General features: G+C 40.2%; 1 protein-coding gene and 1 pseudogene across 1 annotated transcript in view; one reads left to right on the top strand and one right to left on the bottom strand.

The window, feature by feature from the left end:
- The first annotated feature begins 4,509 nt into the window (after positions 1-4,509).
- Positions 4,510-5,322, top strand: LOC102844398 (annotated as a pseudogene).
- Positions 5,323-6,719: 1,397 nt separating this feature from the next.
- Positions 6,720-22,437, bottom strand: part of LOC102848589 (peptidyl-prolyl cis-trans isomerase NIMA-interacting 4-like) — a 28,849-nt gene continuing 13,131 nt past the window's right edge. The window contains exons 2-4 of the mRNA XM_006895986.1: positions 16,436-16,509; positions 7,290-7,409; positions 6,720-6,890 (exon numbers count right to left, since the gene is read on the bottom strand). Coding sequence (XP_006896048.1) covers positions 6,732-6,890; positions 7,290-7,409; positions 16,436-16,509 — 353 coding nt within the window. The 3' untranslated portion in view covers positions 6,720-6,731. The remainder of the gene's footprint in view (positions 6,891-7,289; positions 7,410-16,435; positions 16,510-22,437) is intronic.

Raw genomic sequence — 22,437 nt, 5'->3', positions numbered from 1 at the left:
AGGCCATTTTGAGTCAGATCTCTTACGCTAGGAATGAAAAACTAGGACAAGAAAGACTGCTGCTGCTGCAGCTGCTGTTGTTGTTATGTACTATCGAGTCTCTTCTGACTCATAGGGACCCTATGTACAAGAGCCCTAAATGCCGCTCTATCCTGTGCCAACCTTGCCATCTCAAACACACTCATTCCCACGACTCCACCCACAAAATCGATCCATCTCATCGAGGGTCTTCCTCTCCTGCACTATGCCTCCACTCTCCCAAACATGACATCCCTCTCCAAGGACCAGTCCCTCCTTGCAACATGCCCAAAGTATGCCAGATGAAGCTTCAGAATCCTTGACTCAAAGGAGCACTCCAGCTTCACCCTCTCCAGGACAAACCTGTTTGTTCTCCTAGCAGTCCATGGTATATTCAACACTCTTCTACAGCACCACAGCTCAAAGGCATCAATTCTCTTTCTATCATCCCTATTCATTGTCCAAATCTCTGATGCATAGCATGTAATTGCAAAGACTATAGCCTGGACCATGCGCACCTTAGTCTCAAGCCTGAGGTCGTTGCTCTTCAGTACTCTTGAGAGGTCCCTCACAGCCGACTTTCCCAGTGCAATTCGTCTCTTGATTTCCTGGCTGCTGTTACCAAGAGTGTTGACTGTGGAGCCAAGTAAACTAAAACTGTTAACTATCTCAATCTCTTCACCATCCCTACTGATGATTCCAATTGGCCCAGTGGTGAGAATCTTTTTCTTGATGTTGAGCTTCAATCCATATTGAAGGCTGTAGTCCCTGACCTTCTGTAGCAAGCACTTCAGGTCCTCCTCAGTTTCAACAAGCAGGGTTGTGTCATCTGCATAACACAGGCTATTGATGACTCTTCCTCCAATCCTGATGCCACATTCCTCCTCGTACAGCCCAGAGTCTCGGATAATCTGTTCTGCATAGACTGAAAAGGTATAGAGGCAAAATACATCCCTGACAGACCCCCTTCTTGATTTTGAACCATGCAGTGTCTCCTTGCTCTGTTCTGACGACTGCCTCTTGGTCCAAGTATAGGTTTCACATTAGTACAGTCAAATGTACTGGGATTCCCATTCTTCTCAGAGTCAGCCACAGCTTGTTGTGATCCACACAGTCAAAAGCCTTTGCATAATCAATGAAGCACAGATAGACATTCTTCTGGTATTCTCTGCTTTCTGCCAAGATCCATCTAACATTAGCTATAATATCCGTAGTACCACGACCTCTTCTAAATTCAGCCTGCACATCTAGCAGTTCTCTGTTGACATACTGCTCCAATTGTTTTTGCTAATTTTCAGCAGAATCTTGCTTGCATGTGATATTAATGATATTATTCAATAATTTCCACATTGTTGGGTCACCTTTCTCTGGAATGTGAACAAATTACCAATCTCTTCCAGTCAGTTGGCCAGCTGGCTGTCCTCCACACTTCTTGGCATAAGTTAATGAGTGCATCCAGGGCAGTGTCTGTTTGTTGAAATATGTCAATTCGTATGCTGTCAACTCCTCTCCAGGAGTAGTTTTGTTTTTTGCCAATTCCTTCAGAGCAACTTGAACTTCCTCCTTCATCATCACAGGCTCTTGCTCCTATGTTATTTCATGAAATTCTTCTATATCAGCCAATTCCTTCTGATACAGTGACTCTGTATACTCCTTCCATCTTCTTTTAATGCTGCCTGGATGATTTAACATTCTACCCTAAGTATCCTTAAGTATTGCCACCTGTGGCTTGAATTTGTTTTTCAACTCCTTCAGGTTAAGAAACGCTGAGCAAGTTCAGCCCTTTGGATTTTCTGACTCCAGCTCTCTGCACATTAGTATCTTGCTTTGTCCTCCCGAGCTGCCTTTTGAAATTTTCTATTTAGCTCTTTGATTTCTTGGTTTCCTCCTTTAGCTTTGGCTTCTTGGCACTCTCATGCAATATTAAGAGTCTCATCTGACATCCATCTTGATCTTTTCTTCTTCAGCCTTTGTATTCATAGCAAGAAAAGATAATTTAAAGATCTAGACAGTAAGATTGGCATAGGACAGAGCAGGGTTTAGGGTTGCTGTACACAGGGTCACTATGAGTCACAAGCGACTCGACAGCACATAACAACAACATCCTTCAGTACAATACTGTGAGTGATAGGGGTGTATCATTACACATATAAGGAAGACCTGTTAATATGATTATTATTCAAACATTTGCACCAATAACTAAAGCCAAAGAGGAGGCGGCGGAGGATTTCTACCAACTTTTACAGTCCTAAATCAACCAAATATACAATCAAGATGTATTAATAATTATGGGTGACTAGAACGTAAAAGTTGGAAACAATAAGGAAGGAATAGCACTAGGAAAGTACAGTCTTGGTGAAATAAAAGGAGACTGGACATAGAATGACTGAATTCAGTATGTTCAATGATTTCTCACAAATGCCTCTTTTAATACACAAAAGGCAACTTTATATATGGACCTCACCTGATGGACCACACAGGAATCAGACTAACAACATTTGTGTAAAGAATAATTTTGGAGACACTCATTACCAGCAATCAAAACTGACTACGGAATAGACCATGAAGCATTCAAGTGTAAGTTCAAACTGAAGCTGAAGAAAATGAAAACAAGTATACAGGAACCAAGACAAGACTTGGTTTATCTCAAATGAATTTAAAAATTATCTCTAGAATGTTGTTGTTGTTGTTGTTATGTGCCATCGAGTCGCTTGCAACTCATAGCGACTCTATGTACAACAGCCCTAAACCCTGCTCTATCCTGTGCCAATCGCATTGCCTCTGACACACCCATCCCGATTACCCCAGTCCCTGAATCAATCCATCTCATAGAGGGCCTTCCCCTTCTGTGCTGTCCCTCCACCCTACCAAGCATGAAGTCCCTCTCCAAGGACCGGTCCCTCCTTACAACATGTCCAAAGTATGGTAGACAGAGCCTCAGAATCCTTGCCTCCAGGGAGCTGCCTGGTTTAACCCTCCCCAGGATGAATCTGTTTTCCTAGCAGTCCATGGTATCCTTAATAATACTCTTCTCCAGCACCACAGCTCTAAGGCATCAATTCTCCTTCTATCCTCCTTAGACATTGTCCAACTCTCTGATGAATAACAAATGATAGCAAAAGGGGAGCTCTGGTGGCCTAGTGGCAAGGAGCTGCAACTACAATCCCAGAGGCGCACGGTTCGAACCCACCAGATGCTCTGCCGCGGAAGGAGGGACAATCTCCTCCTGTACCAGTCAGATCTGATTTGACGGTACACTCACACAAAAATAATAAAATAAAATAAAAGAAAGAAATTGTAAAAAAAACAAACAACAACAACAAAAAACCCCCAAATGATAGCAAAGACCATGGCCTGTATCAGACACACCTTAGTCTCCAAAGAGACACCACTGCTCTTCAGTGCTTTCGAGAGGTCCCTAGCAGCAGACTTTCCCATCGCAATACATCTTCTAATTTCCTGGCTACTGGTGTCGAGAGTGTTGACTATGGAGTCAAGCAAACAAAAGCTGTAAACAATCTCAATCTCTTCACCACCCATCCTGATGCTGCCAATTGGTCTAGTGGTGAGAATCTTTGTCTTCTTGATATTGAGCCTCAATCCATATTGGAGCAAGCATTTCAGGTCCTCCTCAGTTTCAGCAAGCAGGGTTGTGTCATCTGCATAACACAGATTGTTGATGAATCTTCCACCACACTTCTCCTCATAGAGCCCAGTCTCCTGGATAATCTGTTCTGCATACAGGTTGAAATGTATGGAGACAGGACACATCCCTGGCATACACCCTTCCCAATTTTGAACCATGCAGTGTTTCCTTGCTCTGTTCTGACGACTGCCTCTTTGTCCACGTATAGGTTTCGCATTAGCACGATCAACCGTTCTGGGATTCCCATTCTTCTCAGAGTCAGCCACAGGTTGTTATGATCCACACAGTCACACGCCTTTGCATAATCAATGAAACACAGGTATACCTTATTATCTCTAGAATAGGTTTGACATATTGGCACTAATGATTCAAGACTAATTGAGTTATGGGATGACATAGAAGATATTATCCATGAAGAAAACGAAAGGTTCCTACAAAGACAGAAGAGGGAGAAAAGATAAAAATGGATGACAGAAGAGACTCGGAAAATTGCACCAGAGCATGGAGAAGCTAAAACAAACGGAAAAAAACATAGAAGTAGATGAGCTGAACAGAAGAATTCAAAAGGAAGCTTGAGAAGAAAAGCAAAGTACTATAATAAAATGTGCAAAGAATTAAAGCTGCAGAATAAAAAAGAGAAGAACTTACTCGGCATTTCTCAAGTTGAAGGAAGTGAAAAACAATTCAGCCTCAAGCTGCAATACTGAGGGATGCTATGGCTACGGAAAAAAATCCTGAATGATCTAGGAAGCATCAAAAGAATATGGAAGGAATATAAAGAGTCACTGTATCATAAAGAATTGGGTGGACAATCCCTTCTTTATTCTCTTGCCCATCCACTCAAGATGCTGAAGGGAAATAAGGCCAAGGGGAAGAAGGTGGCCCCGGTGCCCGCCGTAGTAAAAAAGCAGGAGGCCAAAAAGTTGGTGAATCCCCTGTTCGAGAAAAGACCCAAAAACTTTGGCATCGGGCAGGGCATCCAACCCCAAAGGGACCTTGCCTGCTTTGTTAAATGGCCCCGCTACATCCGTCTCCAGTGGCAGAGGGCAATCGTCTACAAACAACTCAAGGTGCCACCCGCCATTAACCAGTTTACCCAGGCCTTGGACCTCCAGACAGCTACTCAGCTGCTGAAGCTGGCCCACAAGTACTGACCAGAGACCAAGAAGGAGAAGAAGCAGAGGCTGTTGGCCCAGGCTGAGAAGAAGGCTGCTGGCAAAGGAGACACTCCCACCAAGAGACCCCCTGTCCTCCGTGCCGGGGTGAATATGATCACCACCCGGTGAAGCACAAAAAGGCCCACTGGTGGTCGTGAGCCCCATAGAGCTGGTGGTCTTTCTGCCAGCCTTGTGTCATAAGATGGGCATTCCCTACTGCAGCATCAAGGGCAAGGCCAGCCTGGGCTGCCTCGTCCATCAGAAGACCTGCACCACTCTTGCCTTCACGCAGGTGAACTTGGAAGATAAAGGCGCTCTGGCGAAGCTGGTAGAAGCCATCAGAACCAATTACAATGACAGATATGATGAGATCTGCCACCACTGGGGAGGCAACATCCTGGGGCCCAACTCAGTGGCCCATGTCACCAATCTGAGAATGCCAAGGCCAAGGAACTCGCCACCAAACGGGACTGTTGTACACCCCAACTTTTCTGTACATAAGAATAAACTTACTTCACCGTCAAAGAAAAAAAAATTGGATGATATTGAAATATTTCAGGAAGTACTACACGGACAAGAGTCAATGGTAACGAAGGAAGAAGTTCAAGCTAGACTGAAGGCACTGGCAAACAAGGTCCCAGTAATAGATGGGATATCAATTGACATGTTTCAACTAACAGATACAGCCCTGGATGTGCTCACCAATACTATGCCAAGAAATTTGGAGGATAGCTATTTGGTCAACTGACTGAAAAAAAGATTCGTATTTGTTACCATTCCCAAGAAAGGTGAATCAACAGAAGGTGGAAATTACCTAACAATATCAATATCACATGCAAGCAAAATATTGCTGAATGTAATAAAAAAATGGCTAGAACAACAGATTGAGAGAAATGCCAGAAGTTCAAGCTGAATTTAGAAGAGGCCATTGCACCAGGGATGACACTGCTGATAATAGATTCTGGCTGAAAGCAGAATATCAGAAGAATGTCTATCAGTGACTTATTGATTACACGACATTTGACTGTGTGGATCACAGCAAACACAACACTGAGAAGAATAGGAATCCCAGAACACTTAACTGTGTTCATACAAAATTTATACCTACACCAAGAAGGAACAGAGCAAGGCAACACTATGGTTTAAAATCAGAAAAGGTGTACATCAGTGTTATCTTTTCTCCATACCTATTCAATCTATATGACGAACAAAGCATTTGAAAACTGGATTCTATGAAGGAAGTGGGATCAAGATTGGAGGAACTCATTAACAATCTGCGTTATGCAGATGACATAATCTTGCTTGCTGAAAGTGAGGAGAACCTGAAACCTGTTTCAGAATATCAAATATTACAGCTTTCAATATAAATCGCATCTTAATATCAAGAAGACAAAAATCCTTACCACTGGACTAAAAAGCAGCATGATAAATGGAGAAAAGATCAAAGTTATCAACCGTCTCATCTTACTTGAATCCACAATAAACATCCTTGGTACCAGCAGTCAGTAGGTCAGGAGATGTACTGCATTGGACAAGGATGAGGAGCAAAGATGCAATTTTTAAGACTAAGGTGTGCCACGGTAATTGCAAAGGCCATGGCCTGGATCAGGCGTACTCCAGACTGACATCGTTGATTTTCAGTACTTTGTAGAAGTCTCTGACAGCAGACTTTCGCAATGCAATTTGTCTTGTGATTTCCTGGCTTCTGGTACCAAGAATGGTGATTATAGAGCCAAGCAAACAAAAGCTGTTAACAATCTCAATCTGAGATCTATAGACTGAATACCTACTGCATTAAATACTAACCTGCCTATGCCCCCTCCCCTATTTTGCATTGACAAGTTTGTTGATATAATTAATAAAACATAAAGATTATTTAATATCGTACAGATTATTATTTTCATATGATTTTATTTTCTCCCTTCAACCATAATAATATGGTATCCAAATTTTGTCTTGACTGGAGGGTCTGTAAACACAGGCTTATCCAGTGCACTTACAGGCAAGGCAAAGGCTGCTTCTTGAAATGGTCCTACCATGGACCCTCTGGTCATCCAGCCCAAGTCGCCCTGAAAAACCCAAAAGATATGTGATGTCAAGTCGACTGATGAGGGAACAATTCTACTGTAGCTTGACAGACTTTATCAACATGAATGCTAATGTTATTACGTTTATTCATCAGAGCTATGAAGGAATCAGATCAACAAGCACAACTATAGAAAAGAGTTCTAACCCTATACTAATACATAAGCACTCAAAATATTGCTGGATTTTTAAGTTAATTGTACAAGTTCAGTCATGTGTTTTGACACGTGATCCTTTAACTAACCATTAAAAAATGGAACATTTCTGCTTTTATGATCTTTAAGTCAAGATGAGGCTAAAATTAATGGAAGATAGAAATAATCTCTACTTCTAGGTTTCCTTTTGTAGGCGACAAATAATTTTAAATGACAAGAAAACCATACCCCTTGCCTGGCTTTATCTTCACTATATTGTGCAGCCACTTCATTGAATCTCATTCCAGACTTTAACTTTTCCATGGCTTCCATAATTCTGCCATATTTTTCACACAGAATGTGCCTGACCTACAAAGAAAATGCACATATATGTAATAGTTTTTGAGACCCAAATGATTCCCTTTCTGCCCATACAACAATTAAGTCTATAATACCTCACAAGTGAAAATAATCAAAATGCACATATATGTAATAGTTTTTGAGACCCAAATGATTCCCTTTCTGCCCATACAACAATTAAGTCTACAATACCTCACAAGTGAAAAACACATTAAGCACATGACAACTGAAAATAATCAAAGTCTGTCCAGTTAGTTGAAAATAGACTCAGAGCGAGATGCATTTCTCATAATAAAAAAAACAGTATCGATGAACATGGGTTTACTTGGAAAATGAGCATATGACTATAAGAAGTGCCTATCTTTTACCATGTATGTGAATGGTAACTAGAAGAGCAAAGAGATGACACAGTTGAGTCTGGGCTCTAGCATAAGATCCCGACTCTACTGATCTTTGGCAAGTATCTAAACCTCTAAGTATCTATTCATTTGTGTTGCAGTAGAGACAATGACAGTATCTATATATTCTCATAGGGCTGTGAAGATTGGGATGATAAGGCAGACACTCAATAAATGTTAGTGATAATTTCATCTCACTGGGATGATATGAAATAAAGAATTCTTCACCTAAAGTCAATGTAGATGGTAAAATGATACAATCATTGCAGAAAAATTTAGTAGTTCCTCAAAAATTCAAATATAGATTAACATGTTGTTGCTGTGTGTCAACGCAATTCCAACTCACAGCGACCCTGCAAGCAACCTTGTAGGTTGCTGGGAGAAGTTATTCCTTGGAGCGGGACATCACTCTTGGAAAGAAGGAAGGATAGTGAAAGAGAGGAATACCTTCAATGAGATGGACTGACTCAATGACTGCAGCAATGGGCCTGAGTGTGCCAGAGATTGGCACAGGATAGGACAGGGTTCAGATCTGTTGTTCATACAGTTGTTATGAGTCACACTCTACTCAAAGACACCCAACAGCAACATAATCGTTTGGGATCAGACTACCGTTTTTTGTCTCTTACAGAATAGTTGGTGGGTTTGAACCAGCAACCTTTTAACTAGCAGGTGAGTGCTTAACCACTGTGCCATCAGGACTCCTTACAATTATTAGCAATTCTACCCTTAGGAGGTTTGTTGTTGTTGTTATGTGCCATCGAATCACCTAGAACTCATAGCGACCCTATGTACAATAGTCCTAAACCTTGCTCTATCCCATGCCAATCTTATTGTCTCCAACAAACCTAGCCCCATTACCCCAGTGATTGAATCAATCCACCTCATTGAGGATCTTCCTCTCTTTCGCTGGTCTTCCACCCTCCCAAGCATGGCGACCCTCTCCAAGGACTGATCCCACCTTGCAACATGTCCAAAGTATGTCAGATGATGTTTCAGAATCATTGCCTCCAAAGAGCAGCCTGGCTTCATCCTCTCCAGGACGAACTTGTTTGTTCTCCTAGCAGTCCACAGTATATTCAATACTCTTCTCCAGCACCAACGCTCAGAGGCATCAAACTCTCCTATCATCTCTAGTCATTGTGCAGCTTTCTGATGCAAAGTAAGTAACTGCAAAGACCATGGCCTGTATCAGGTGCACCTTAGTCTCCAGACTGACATCACTGCTCTTTAGTACTTTAGAGAGGTCTCTGACAGCTTACTTTGGAGAGGTCTCTGACAGCTGAATTTCCCAATGCAATTCATCTTTTCATTTCCTGGCTGCTGGTACCAAGAGTGTTGATTGCAGAGCCAAGCAAACTGAAGCTGTTAACAATCTCAACCTCTTCACCATCTATCATGATGCTGCCAATCAGCCCAGTGGTGAGAATCTTTGTTTTCTAGGCGCTGAGCTTCAATCCATATTGAAGGCTGCAAACCTTGACCTTCTGCAGCAAGCGTTTCAGTCCTCCTCAGTTTCAGCAAGCAGATTTTTGTCATCTGCATAATGCAGATTGTTGATGAGTCTACCTCCAATCCTGATGCCACAGTTCTCCTCACAGAGCCCAGCCTCCCGGATAATCTGTTCCACATACAGACTGAAAAGATATGGAGATAGGACATATCTTTGGTGCACAACCTTCCCAATTTTGAACCATGTAGTGTTTCCTTTAGGTTTACACTAAAAAAATGTTTGTGAAAGCAAGAACACAAATAGGTACTTGTACACCACTGATTACTGTAGTACTATTCACATTAGCCAAAAGGTAGAAACACGTATCAACAGATGAATTAGTAAATAAAAAGCCTTTTAGAATCATATTCAAACCAAACCAATCCACAATGTCCAGTAGATTCCAACTCATGGCAGTCCTATAGGAAGGAAGAGAAGCACCCTACAGGATAACTGAGGCTGAAATCTATGAAGGCAGATTGCATCATCTTTCTCCCTTGGAGCAACTGGCAGGAACTACTTTTTAAAATAGCTTTATCCATGGCATCACAAAGTAAGCCATCAAGATGAATGAAGGTGTGATACATGCTACAATATAGATGAACCCTAAAAACATTATGTGAATTTCCCTAAGTAAAATAAGTAAGTTGGAAAAGGGCAGATTTTATCTGTTTCCATTTACGTGAGAGGGAGAAGGGGAACTACTTACAGGATATCGAACTTTGTTAATGATGAGAAAATTTGAAAATGGATAATAGTGATGGTGGATTTATACATGTATGGAATTTCACACACACATACGTGGGCACACGTATTTACCACAATTAAAAGAGGCTCAATGTATAAAGCTTACCTACAATTCATCCATGTCAGCCAATTCTTTTTGGTACAATGACTGTGTGTATTCTATCTTCTTTTGATGCTTCCTGGATCATTCAAGATTTTGCCCATAACATTCTTCAGTATGCTCAAGGCTTGATTTTGCTTTTTCAGTTCTTTCAACCTGAGAAATGCTGAGCAAGTTCCCTTTTTAATTTTCTGACTCTGGCTTTTTGCACTTCCTTTTTTTTAAAAAAAATAAAATTTTTATTTTATACTGGTTTACTTATAAAGTTCGTATATATTGTTTTTCACACTGGATCTCTCCCATTTCCTTTATCCACTCCTCTCCACTCATCTAATTGTGTGACACTATGATTATCAACCCTATCCTCACCACTCTGCTCCTGCCCTTCCCTCCTTGCATCCTCATACACATTTTACTAGTTATCTATTTCTACAATAATGGTTTTATACAGTATTTGTTCTTATGGGACTGAGTTAGTTCACTTAGCATAATACTCTCCAGTCCTTCCCAAGTTTAGTGATTTTCAAAATCATTGCTCCTGCATTGTGCATAGTATTCCACTGTGTGAATGCACCATAATTTCTCAATCCATTCGACTGTGGTTGGACATTTGGGCTATTTCCATGTTCTTGAGATGGTGAATAATGTCATGAACATTGGGGTACAAATCTCCTTTTGTCCATCAGTTCTATTTTCTCAGGGTATATTCCAACCAATGGAATAGCTGGGTCATATGGAATTTCTATGTTCAGCTTTTTGAGGAAACACCAAACTGCTTTTCAGAGTGGTTGTACCATTTTACAATCCCACCAACTGTATATAAGAGTTCCTATCTTGCTAAATCCTCTCCAACATTTATAATTTGCTGTCCTCTTAATCTTTGTCACTGCCACTGGGGTGAAATGGTGTCTCATCTTGGTTTTGATTTATATCTCTCTTATTAACAGTGGTTTTGAACATTTCTTCATGTGTCTCTTTGCCATCTGAATATCTTCCTCTGTGAAGTCTTTCCATGTCTTTTGCCCATTTTGTAATGGTATTATCAGTCTTTTGCTTGTGGAGGCCCATAGGATTCTGTAAATTTTTGATATGAGACCTTTGTCTGAAATGCTATTGCCAAATGTTTTTTTCCCAGTCAGTAGGTTTTTCTCTCTTTGCACTTCTTGTTATAATACTTATCACAGCAAATTATGGCTAACATTGAGAAGAACTGGAATTCAAGAACACTTAATTATGCTTATACAGGCCTATATCTAGCCCAAGAAGCTGTTGTACCAACAGAACAAGCAAACACGGTATGGTTTAAAATCAGGAAAGGTGTGCATCACGGCTGTATCCTTTCTCCACATTTATTCAATCTGTATGTGGAACAAACCACATGAGAAACTGGACTTTATGAAAAGAGTGTGGCATCAGGATTGGAGGGAGACATAAAAAAAATCTGTGTTAAAAAGATGACACAATCTTTCTTGCTGAAAATGAGGGGATTTCAAACGCTTGCTGCAGAAGATAAAAGACTATAGTCTTCATTACGATTATACTTAAATATCAAGAAGACAAAAATCCTCACCACTGGGATTTTATTCATCATGATAAAAGGAGAAAAGATTTGAATTATCAATGATTTTATCTTATTTAGATCCATAATCAACACCATTGGTACTAACAGTTAAGAAAACAAAGATGTATGGCACTGGGAAAATCTGATGTCAAGGATATCTCCAATGTGCTGAAGAGCAATGATGTCAGTTTAAAGACTTAAGTGCACCTGATACAAGTCCTGGTCTTTTCAATTACTTGTTATGCATCTGAAAGTTGGACAATGAATAAGGATGCCTTAAGATGAATCAGTGTCTTTGACTGTTAAGAGCACTGACTATCCCATGGGTGGTCAAAAGAAAGTGCAACCAGAGTGCTTCTTGGAGACAAAGATTGTGAAGCTTTGCCTTCCATACTTTAGGCATGTTGTGAGGAGGAGTCATTCCTTGGAAAACGATAACATGTTTGGAAAGGTGGAGTGAAAGGTGGACAGTAAAAGAGAGGAAAACTCTCAGCAAGATGAATGGACACAGTGACTATAATAATGTGCTCAAGCATATTAGAGATTATGAGGATGGCACAGGATACGGAAGGATTCAGATCCACTGTTCACTGGGTTGCTATGTGTCATAGTGTACTTGTGGTACAAAATAACATTCATGACTTTGAAAAATTATCATATATTGAATATTAAGAATGTTTACTCCTACAGAAGTATGCAAATTTAACTTGTTTTTATAAAGCCATTATTTTAAAAAACTCCACTACAATGTATCATTTAAAATTGCTGTCAAGATTACCTGTTTCAGAGATCTTCCTATTTTTCATCAAAATAGTATCTGTTAACATTGCAAGTCATATGTTGGAAATGAGGGAGGAGCTAACGGTGTACCCTCTTTGAATTCTGAAACACGTAAGCTAAGGTTTCCTCAAGTACTGAAATTTGGTAAAGAAAGAAAACAAGACTCACTTAGGTCCTCAGGAAGATCTTACCGATTAGGGGAACTACATGGTAATATATGAACATATCAAAAGAAAGAATATGTGAGAAAACCAGACTCAGAAACATCTACAAAATATGCCTAGCACTGTCTAGTGGAGATGGTGAAAACAATATGGACAGCAGAGAGATGGACTGTTGAGGGAAAAGGATGGATCATCAGAACTCATCTCAATCTGGGCAAAACACCTTCCATACTCACTGACCAACTTTCTGATTCTATTATTGAGACAATGCACAGAAACATTCACAATTTTATTTGTTGTTGCCATGTACCGTTGAAATTGACCCATACCTGACCATCCAGAGCGTTTTCAGAAGCAGTAATTGCATAAGAGGAGACTGCCCATCCTCCCGCAGAGCAGCTGGCAGATTTGAACTGCATGCCTTTGGAATTGCAGTGAAGAGTCTCAACACTAGCCCACCAGAACAATAATACATAAAAGGATTACTACTTGCCATTTTACACATTAATAAGCAGATATTCTGGCTTGGTGATTTTCATAGCTTAGGCAATGAGTCTGCAGCATCTTTAAGATTATAGGAATGACTGATCAGTTAAGAACTGGATCTGGTCCTCAGGGCCAGTGACAGGAAAAGTTTGGGAGTGATCAGTATGACACAGTATTTGAAGCTGTGATTGTTGTTGCTGTTATTTGCCAACAAGTCGAGTACGACTCAGAGTGACCTTATGAACAACAGATCTGAACCTGTCCTAGCCCATGCCATTCTCACAATCTCTGGTACATTCAAGTCCATTGTTGCAGCTGAGGGTCTTCCTCTTTTTCGCTGTGGTAGTTGATGAAATTACTCAGGACACTGTGGAGAATGAGAGGAGAATAGAAGTCTAAAGGTAGCTTTAAGAATATCAGTATATCTTTACCTGGTTTTGGTATTAGGGTTATGCTTGCTTCATAGAATGTCTCTGGGAGTGTTTCTTCTTTTTCTATTTTTTGAAATAATTTAAGTAAAATTGGTGATAAATCTCTGAATTTTTTGTTAAATTCAGATGTAAAGTCATCTGGTCCAAGACTTTTTTTGGGGGGGAGTCTTTATGACCTGCTCAATTACATGGGAGAGACTGGAGAGTATTATGCTGAGTGAATGAACTCAGTCTTTTAAGGACAAAAACCACATAAGACCTTATTGTAAAAACAGAAGGATAGCTAGTAAAACATGTATGGGAACCCAAGAGGGAAAGGATGGCAGTGGAGAGGTGAGGATGGGTAGGGGTGAAACCACAGGGTTGCATAGTTCAGTGGATGGAATTTGGGGGGGCAAGGAAATGGGAAGGATCTGGGTGAAAGAGACAGTATAATGATGGACAAGGTCCCATGGTGATTAATTTTATAAAACATAATACATGGCAATAATTGTATGAAACACAGTATGTATGAAGAATTGTGTGAAAAACAGTATATACAAACTTCATAAGCAAACCAACAAAAATAAATTATCAGCATAAAGTAACAAGAAAAATGAAAGCTCTAAGAGCATAATAAAAAGGGTCTTTTAAATAGGTAGAAGAAAAATGTGTGTTAACAGAAACCAAGGCAAGAGATTCTATCAAGGAAGAAATGGTCAACAGTGCTAAATGCTACAGAAAAATGCAAATGATGATTGATAAACAACCTTGAAATTGCTGTGCATTTCATTTCTATGGTTGTAAATATATCTATCACATTTCTGCAAATTCAACTTTTTACAGATATACAACTTGTTGACAATAATTACATTAATGGTTATGCAAACCATTTTTGCATAATGGATTTTCCCATTACCAGCTCTGGTGGGTTAGTGTTAAGGGGTTGCGCTGTCAACTCAAAGAAAAGCACACAGTTTGAATACATCAGCTGCACTGCAGGAGAAAGATGGGCAATTTCCTCCTCTGTGCAATTTATTGCCTCTTATAACATGCTGGAGGGTCAGCTATGGCCAAGTGCCAACTCGATAGTATATAACAATAATATAAACCAAAACTCTGTACTCTATAGGAAATAATCCCTTTCCTCCCTTCTCCTACTGCCCTCCCCAGTAATTACTAATAAACTATAATCTCTATACTTTTGTCTTTTCTTGTCTTTTTAATAGAAGTGAGGCCATATAACATTTGTCCTTTTGTAATGGACTTATTTCACCCAACTGTCTTCTATTGCAGAATATATCATTTCTCTTACTGGATAAGAATTATTTCATTATATGTATGTACCATGTTTTGTTTATCCATTTATGTGTTGATGGATATTAGGTTGTTTTTACCTTTTGGCTAATGTGAATAACAGTGCTGTAATGAACAATGACAAATCTGAGTCTGCTTTCAAGTCTTTTGGACACCCCCCCCCAGGAGTGAAACTGTTAGATGGTAGTTTTATTTCTAGTTTTTTAGCAAGTGTTCACTGTAGCTGTACCTTTGTATTCCCATGAGCGATAGATAAGGGTTCCAAAATCCCCACATTCTTGTCAACATTTGTTATTTTCTGTTTTATTAGCTAGCCATTTTGTTGTTATTGTTATGTGTGGTGGAGTTGAGCACAACTCATAGCGACCCTATGAATAGGCCTGAACCTTGTCCTATCCTGTGCCGTTCTCATCATCTCTGGCACACTTGAATCCATTGCTGCAATGTGTCAGTCCATCTCCTTGAGGGTCTTCCTCTCTTTTGCTGACTCTCCACCTTCCCAAGCATGATGTCCCTTTCCAAGGAATACCTTTTGTAAGACAAAGTTTTGCCATCCTTTTATCCATGTAGCACTCTGGCTGCACTTTCCCAGGACATGTCTGTTTGTTCTTTTGGCAATCAATGGGATATTCAGTACTCTTTTCCAACTCCACAAAGCAATGGTATTAATTCTTCTGTCATCCTTATCCATTATCCAGTTCTCAAATGCATAGCCCGTGACTGAAAAAGACCATGCGTTTAATCAGGTGCATTTTTGTCTTCAAACTGACATCACAGGTCCTATGTACTTTGGAAAGGTCCTTTACAGTTTCCCAACTGGTTAGTAGTTTTGTTTTTACATTAGAAAATCTATTACTAACAGGGAGGCCCAAGGGCCTTGACTCTGTATTTTGTTTTATGAATTTTATGGCTTTAGATTTCACATTTAGGATTAGACTTCCACATGCAAAAAAGTAAATTCAACATTAAAGACCTAAATGCATATCAGTAGGAAATTTTTGGATCTAGGTTCTGGAAATCTAAGTGAATGTACTCTCTAGTCCAAGATGCCACTTTAAGAAGATAGATGGAAGTAGAAGCAGAACCCCTAGAAAGTCAAATGATGTTTAATCTACATAGCCATCCACAGCAGTTAAAATCTTTACTTGTGATTGCATGAGTGTTTAAGATGGCTGCTTCAGACCCCAGTGGCTCAAACTGGACCATCTCCCTCTATAATAACACCTGTTTGTTGCTATGTGTACCATCAAGGTGGAACCGTCCCATAGATGATCCTCCAGGGGGTTTTCAGAGGCAGAAAGACTATCCATCTTTCTCTCATGGAGCAGCTGGTAGATTCAAACCACATGCCTTTGAGATTGCAGCATAGCTTCTTGCCACTAGGTTACCAGAGAACCTTATTTTACAATTCTCCTGCTACTGAATTTTGTCTTCAATTAGGAATAAAATATCATGGAATTGTTACTGTAAGCATTCTTCCTCTGTGTCAACAGGCTTGTCTTTTCCTTTTTTTTTTTTAACGTGTACCAAGTTATGTGTGTTAACTTATATTTAGTATGAATAAAAAGGAAATAACTTACCTTTATTGCACTGCCACCACCTTTAGGACCCTGAGTCATCTTGTTAACACTGTTACTCCCAGAGGCTGCTTCCCCTTTGAAGAAGAGACAACAGGTACTCATTTAAATTTTATCTCACTATTAAAAGGAAGACTCAACATAGTAGTTAGTTGATACTTTCACCATTATACCAAGTTTTCTTTTTTCTTTTTTTTATTATGTGTGTGTGTGTGTGTGTGTGTGTGTGTGTACCGTCAAATCAGATTTGACTGGTACAGGAGGAGATGGTTCCTCCTTCTCAGCAAAGCATCTGGTGGATTTGAACCACACACCTCTGGGATTGCAGTGCAGCTTCTTGCCACTAGGCCACCAGAGCTCGCCTATACCAAGTTTTAAAAGAAAACTTTGCTAAACATTTCTCTAAATCAAACTACACTCATTTGTGACTTACCTCTCTTAAAACAGGAAATTCAAGTCCTATATAAATACATCAGGAGAAGAAGATGTAAAAATGAGTATGCTAATGACTGACAGAAAGCTCCAGAAGCCAAATCCAGATTTTCTGGACCTAATTTCAAATCCTACTTTCTAAGAAAATAGCCCCGAGCTCTCCAATGATTTCTAATAAATACTGGAACTACATAGTCAATCATCACAATTCCAATACGTAAAATCTTCAAGAATGAATCTTAGATGAAGATCAAGTTTCTTATAAACCATATTTATTAAAATGATAAATTTATCACCAAGTTTCTGGGGTCTATTACACTGTCTATTATTTTCCTAAGAAAACGTAATATATAGATTCTTAAACACTGGCAGCATCTTACTTACATTTTACTATGTCAACTTCTGGATCAATGGCAGCATACTGGCTCTTAGAGGCTGGTCACAATTTCTGAGAATTAGTATCAGAATAAGTGTGCAGATCAATAAACATTTCCTAAGTAACAACTAAGCATCAGGCATTGGAAACACAAAGAAGAATGATACTGTCTCTTGGCCTATTGGGTAAGGAGCTGCACTGCCAACCCAAAGACACAGTTTGAATCCACCTGCTTTTCCAAGGAAGAAAGATGGGTAAACTTCTCCTATTTGATTTACAGCCTCTGAAAACCTAATGGAGTATCAGCTATGAGTTAGTTCTAACTTGATGGTACATAACAATTACACTTTCCTTCAGGGAGCTCATATTCTAATGGAGAAGATAAAGATATAAAAAGACAATTTTAAAAAGTTTCTTAAGCTGAAGGAACTAAAGAACAAATTCAATCCTTGAGTTGCAATACTGAAGGATGCTATGGGCAGAATACTGAATGATCCAGGAAGCATTAAAAAGAAGATGGAAGGAGTATACAGAATCACTGTACCAAAGAGAACTGGCTGAGACAGAAGAATTTCAAGAAAACAGTACATGATCAAGAGGCAATGGTGATGAAGGAGGAAGTTCATGCTGCTCTGAAGGACTTGGGGGGGGGGAATAAAGCCCCAGGAATTGATGGAATGCCAACTGACATATTTCAACAAAGAGATGCTGCCCTGCATATGCTCAATAAGTTGTGCAAAGAAATCTAGAGGAAAACTACCTGGCCAACTGACTGGAAGAGATTCATATTTATTCCCATTCCAAAAATCGTTGACCCAACAGTGTGAGGAAATTATTGTACAATAGGTTTGGAAGGAGTGGCAACCACTTCCTAAACCAAATCCCTCTGGAAACTCTATGAACACAGAAATGATGATAACTGTAGAACAGGGTTCAGGTCTTTTGTTAATAGGGTTGCTATGAGTCATACTTGACTCGATGGCACTTAACAACAATAACAACCTCACCAATATCACACACAATCAAAATCCTACTGAAGATTATTAAAAAAACGACTGGAACAGTACAGAAATACAAGCTGGGTTTAGAAGAGGCCCTGACACTGGAGACATTATCACCAATGTCAGATGGATCTTGGCAGAAAGAGTACTGGAGGAATATCTATCTGTGTTTCGTTTACTGTGCAAAGGCATTTGACTGTGTGGATCACAACAAATTGTGGTTAACCTTGAGGAGAATGGGAATCCCAGAACACTTGATTGTTCTTATGTAAAACCTTCGCTTGGATCAGGAAGCAGTCCTCAGAACAGAGCAGGGAAACACCGCATGGTTCAAAATAAGGAAGGGATGTGTCCTGTCTCCGGATCTTTTCAATCTATATGCAGAACAGAGCAGGTGGATAGCTTGGCTTTATGAGGAGGAATGTAGCATCAGGATTGGAGGAAACCTCACCAACAATATATATTACACAGATGACACAATCGTGCTTGCTGAAACTGAGGAGGACCTGAAGCACTTGCTGCAGAAGGTCAAGGACTGTAGTGTTCAATATGGATTGAAGCTCAACATCGAGAAGACAAAGATTCTCATCACAGGGGTTGGTAACAATTACAGCCTGCTTGGCTCCACAATCAACACTCTTGACATCAGCAGTCAAGAAATCAAATGACGAACTGCATTAGGCAAATCTGTTGTCAGGGACCTTTCCAGAGTACTGAGAAGCAGCGATGTCAATCTAGAGACTAAGGTGTGCCTGACCTAGGTCATGGTCTTTGCAATTACTTGCTATACATCAGACAGCTGGACGGTGAATAAAGTTGACAGAAGAAAAATTAATGTCTTTGAGTTGTGGTGCTGGAGAAGCATCTTTAACATACAATGGACTGCCAAGAAAACAAATAGGTCTGTTTCAAGTTTCTCCCTGGAGGCTAGGATATTTTGAAGCTCAGTTTCAGATAATTTGGGCATGTGGCCAGGAGGGACTGATGCTTGGAGAAGGACATCATGCTTGGAAAGGTGGAAGGACAGCACACAAGAGGAAGACCCTGGATGAGATGGACTGATAGAGTAATTAGGGCAATCAGGGTAGGTGTGTCTGAGCCAGTGAGACTGGCTGAGGACCAGGCAGGCTTTTCAACCAATAATAGCAACAATTTTAAAACAATGCATTAGGGGCAAAGAGGTAGTTACAGATGGTGGGCATTTTGTCACTCAGAGACGCACTCCTAGATGAGTAGGAGCTGGTCAGCTGAAGAAAGAACATGAAGGAGAATACAAGATTGGGCAACAGTGTAGTATGTGTAAAGTATGGGATGAGACTGGGAAAAATGAGCAAGGGGCAAGGCACAAAGCATATGTGATACCCTTTAAGGCACTTAGAATTTATCCTACAGGTAAAAGAAAATAAAAATGATCAAAGTCACCACCACTGAACAGATTGGACTCATGGTGACCCTCCAAGTCTGAGGCTATAAATCTTTATGGGAGGTGGCTGTTTTTCTGCTGTGGACTGGCTGGTGCATTTGAATTGATGACCTTTAGGTTAGTGCAACACACAACACAATATTCCATCAGAACTCCGTAAGTATTAGGGAGCCATTAAAAATTTTTAGGCAGGGGACTCCACCTAGGTAGCTTAGTGTCTCTAATGTCTACCACAGTACCTGGCACACAACTGTTCAATAGATTTTCAATTAAACTGAAAACACAAGGACTTTTGGTAAGATGTCAGACTAGGTAGAGAAACTACTCAGACCTTCTAAATGAAGACATGAGAAATCATTTGAAACATATACAGATAATAACTCTGGAACCCTTAGATTCAAAGGAAAAGGATAAAGAAGCGAATTAAGTACCCACAAGAAGAAAAAAACCAAGCTAAGAGAGAGAAATGGAGCAAGACATAGCAAGGATATTCTGAATTTTTGCAAACAGCATTCCAACTAACATAGCAATCTGATAATCAGTTGGCTCATCCGGGTGTGGACCACACCAAGGGCTGCTGAAAAGAAAGGTGCAATCTCTCCCATATCCCCCTATATCCTCCTGGTATCAGAGGTGTGACATCCCCCACGTTGACCATCCCCCACTTTTGACCATCTGACTGGCTATAACCTTGCCCCTCACATAGACCCTGCTGTGCCTGAGATTAATTTGGTGTTACCTATATGCTACCCTTGTATCTGGAAGTATGTGCTCTCTGCCTCCTTGGACCAATGGAGCAAGCAGTGCCAAACTGGGCATCCTGTTCCTGTGCACCTAGTGAGCTGGAAGAAATTCCTTCCAGGTTTAAGAACCCTACTCCCAGCTATGTGAGAAGTGGGAACCCTGTTTCCAGCTGACATCTAGGCTGGCAGAATCTATTTCTGGAACCAGGTGCCCTATCTCTAGACACAATCCAGCCTGTAGGAACTCCTTCCAGGACCAGGCACTCTACCTTGACTCTGAGAATCTCCTCTGTATCAACCCTGTTTCCTCTCTTTCCCGTTCCTTGATTTTTCTTTTCCTATGTCCTTTTTTCCCCCTCCTCTTTATTTTTCTTTTCTTCCAAGTTTTCCTCTTTTTTTATTTAAAATTTTTACTATATTCTATTTGTTGTTGTTTTACATTTTTTGCATATTTCTTCCTTTATTTTTCATCTCCCCTTGTTTAATTTTTTTTTTGTTCTACCTAGTGTGCGTCTGATACAGGCTTTGGTCTTCCCAATCACCTGTTATGCATCAGAGAGTTGGACAATGACCAAGGAGGATAGAAGGAGAATTGATGCCTTTGAGCTGTGGTGCTGGAGAAGAGTATTGAGAATACCATGGACTGCTAGGAAAACAAACAGATTTGTCCTGGAAAGGGTTAAACCGGGTGGCTCCTTGGAGGCAAGGATTCTGAGGCTCCGTCTAACATACTTTGGACATGTTGTGAGGAGACACTGGTCCTTGGAGATGGACATTATGCTTGGGAGGGTGGAGCGACAGCGCAGGAGAGGAAGGCCCTCTATGAGGTGGATTGATTCAGTGACTGGGATAATTGGGAAGGGAGTGTCAGAGACAGTGCGATTGGCACAGGACAGAGTGGAGTTTAGGGCTGTTGTACATAGGGTCGCTATGAGTCGCAGGCGACTCGACGGCACATAACAACAACAACCTAGTTTGAAAGTAATTCCAAATAAATCTATCAAAAATTTCGACAATTTTTCTTACATATTACTTGAAGCAGGTTCTAAGAATTGATAGAACACAATTCATATGTTTCAACAAACAGATGCAGCTCAGGATGTGGTCACAAGGCTGTGCCAAGAAATTTGGAAGACCTGGCCAACTGACTGGAAGAGATCCATAGTTTTCCCATTTCCAAGAAAGATGATTCAACAGAAAGTGGAAATTATGAAAAAAAAAAACATTACTATCACATGCAAGCGAAATAATGCTGATGAGCATACAAAACCAACTATAATACTAAGTACATTGACAGAGAATTGCCAGAAGTTGAAGCAAAGTTTAGAAGAGACTGTGGCACCAGAGATGTCATTGCTGATGCCAGATGGATACTGGCTGAAAGCAGAGAACATCAGAACAACGCCTATATGTTTTCTTTTGACTATGCAAAGGCATTTGTGTGGATCATAACAAACTATGGTTAACACTGAGAAGAATGGGAATCCTAGGACACTTAATTATGCTCATTCAAAACTTATACCTAGACCAAGAAGCTGTTGACTGAACAGAGCAAGGGAACACTGCCACTGCATGGTTTAAAATCAGGAAAGGTGTGCATCAGGGTTGTATTTTCTTTACATACAAATTCAATCTGTATGCTGAGTCATTAATTAGAGAAGGTAGATACTTTAAAGAATGTGGTATCAGGGTCGGGGAAAGGCTCATCAACAACCTGTATTAAGCAAATGACACAATCTTGCTTGCTGAAAGTGAAGAGGACTTGAAACACTTACTGCAGAGGATAAAAGACAACAGTCTTCAATATGAATTATATCTCAACATCAAGACAAAAGTCCTTACCACAAGATCGATAAGCAACATGACAGGTTGAAAAAGACTAAAATTGTCAACAACTTCATTTTACTTGGGTCCACAATCAATACCATTGGTATCAGCAGTCAGGAGACTGGGAGACATACTGCATTGGAGAAGTCCACTGTCAGAAACCTCTCCAAATTACTAATAGCAATGATGTCATTTTGAAGATT

This window comes from Elephantulus edwardii, unplaced genomic scaffold (genome assembly GCF_000299155.1).
Source record: "Elephantulus edwardii isolate Elephantulus edwardi_28Jun2011 unplaced genomic scaffold, EleEdw1.0 scaffold00178, whole genome shotgun sequence".
In the NCBI taxonomy this organism is placed as follows: Eukaryota; Metazoa; Chordata; class Mammalia; order Macroscelidea; family Macroscelididae; genus Elephantulus; species Elephantulus edwardii.
The sequence above is the reverse complement of the archived record's forward strand: the minus strand, read 5'-3'. Positions and strand labels throughout refer to the sequence as shown.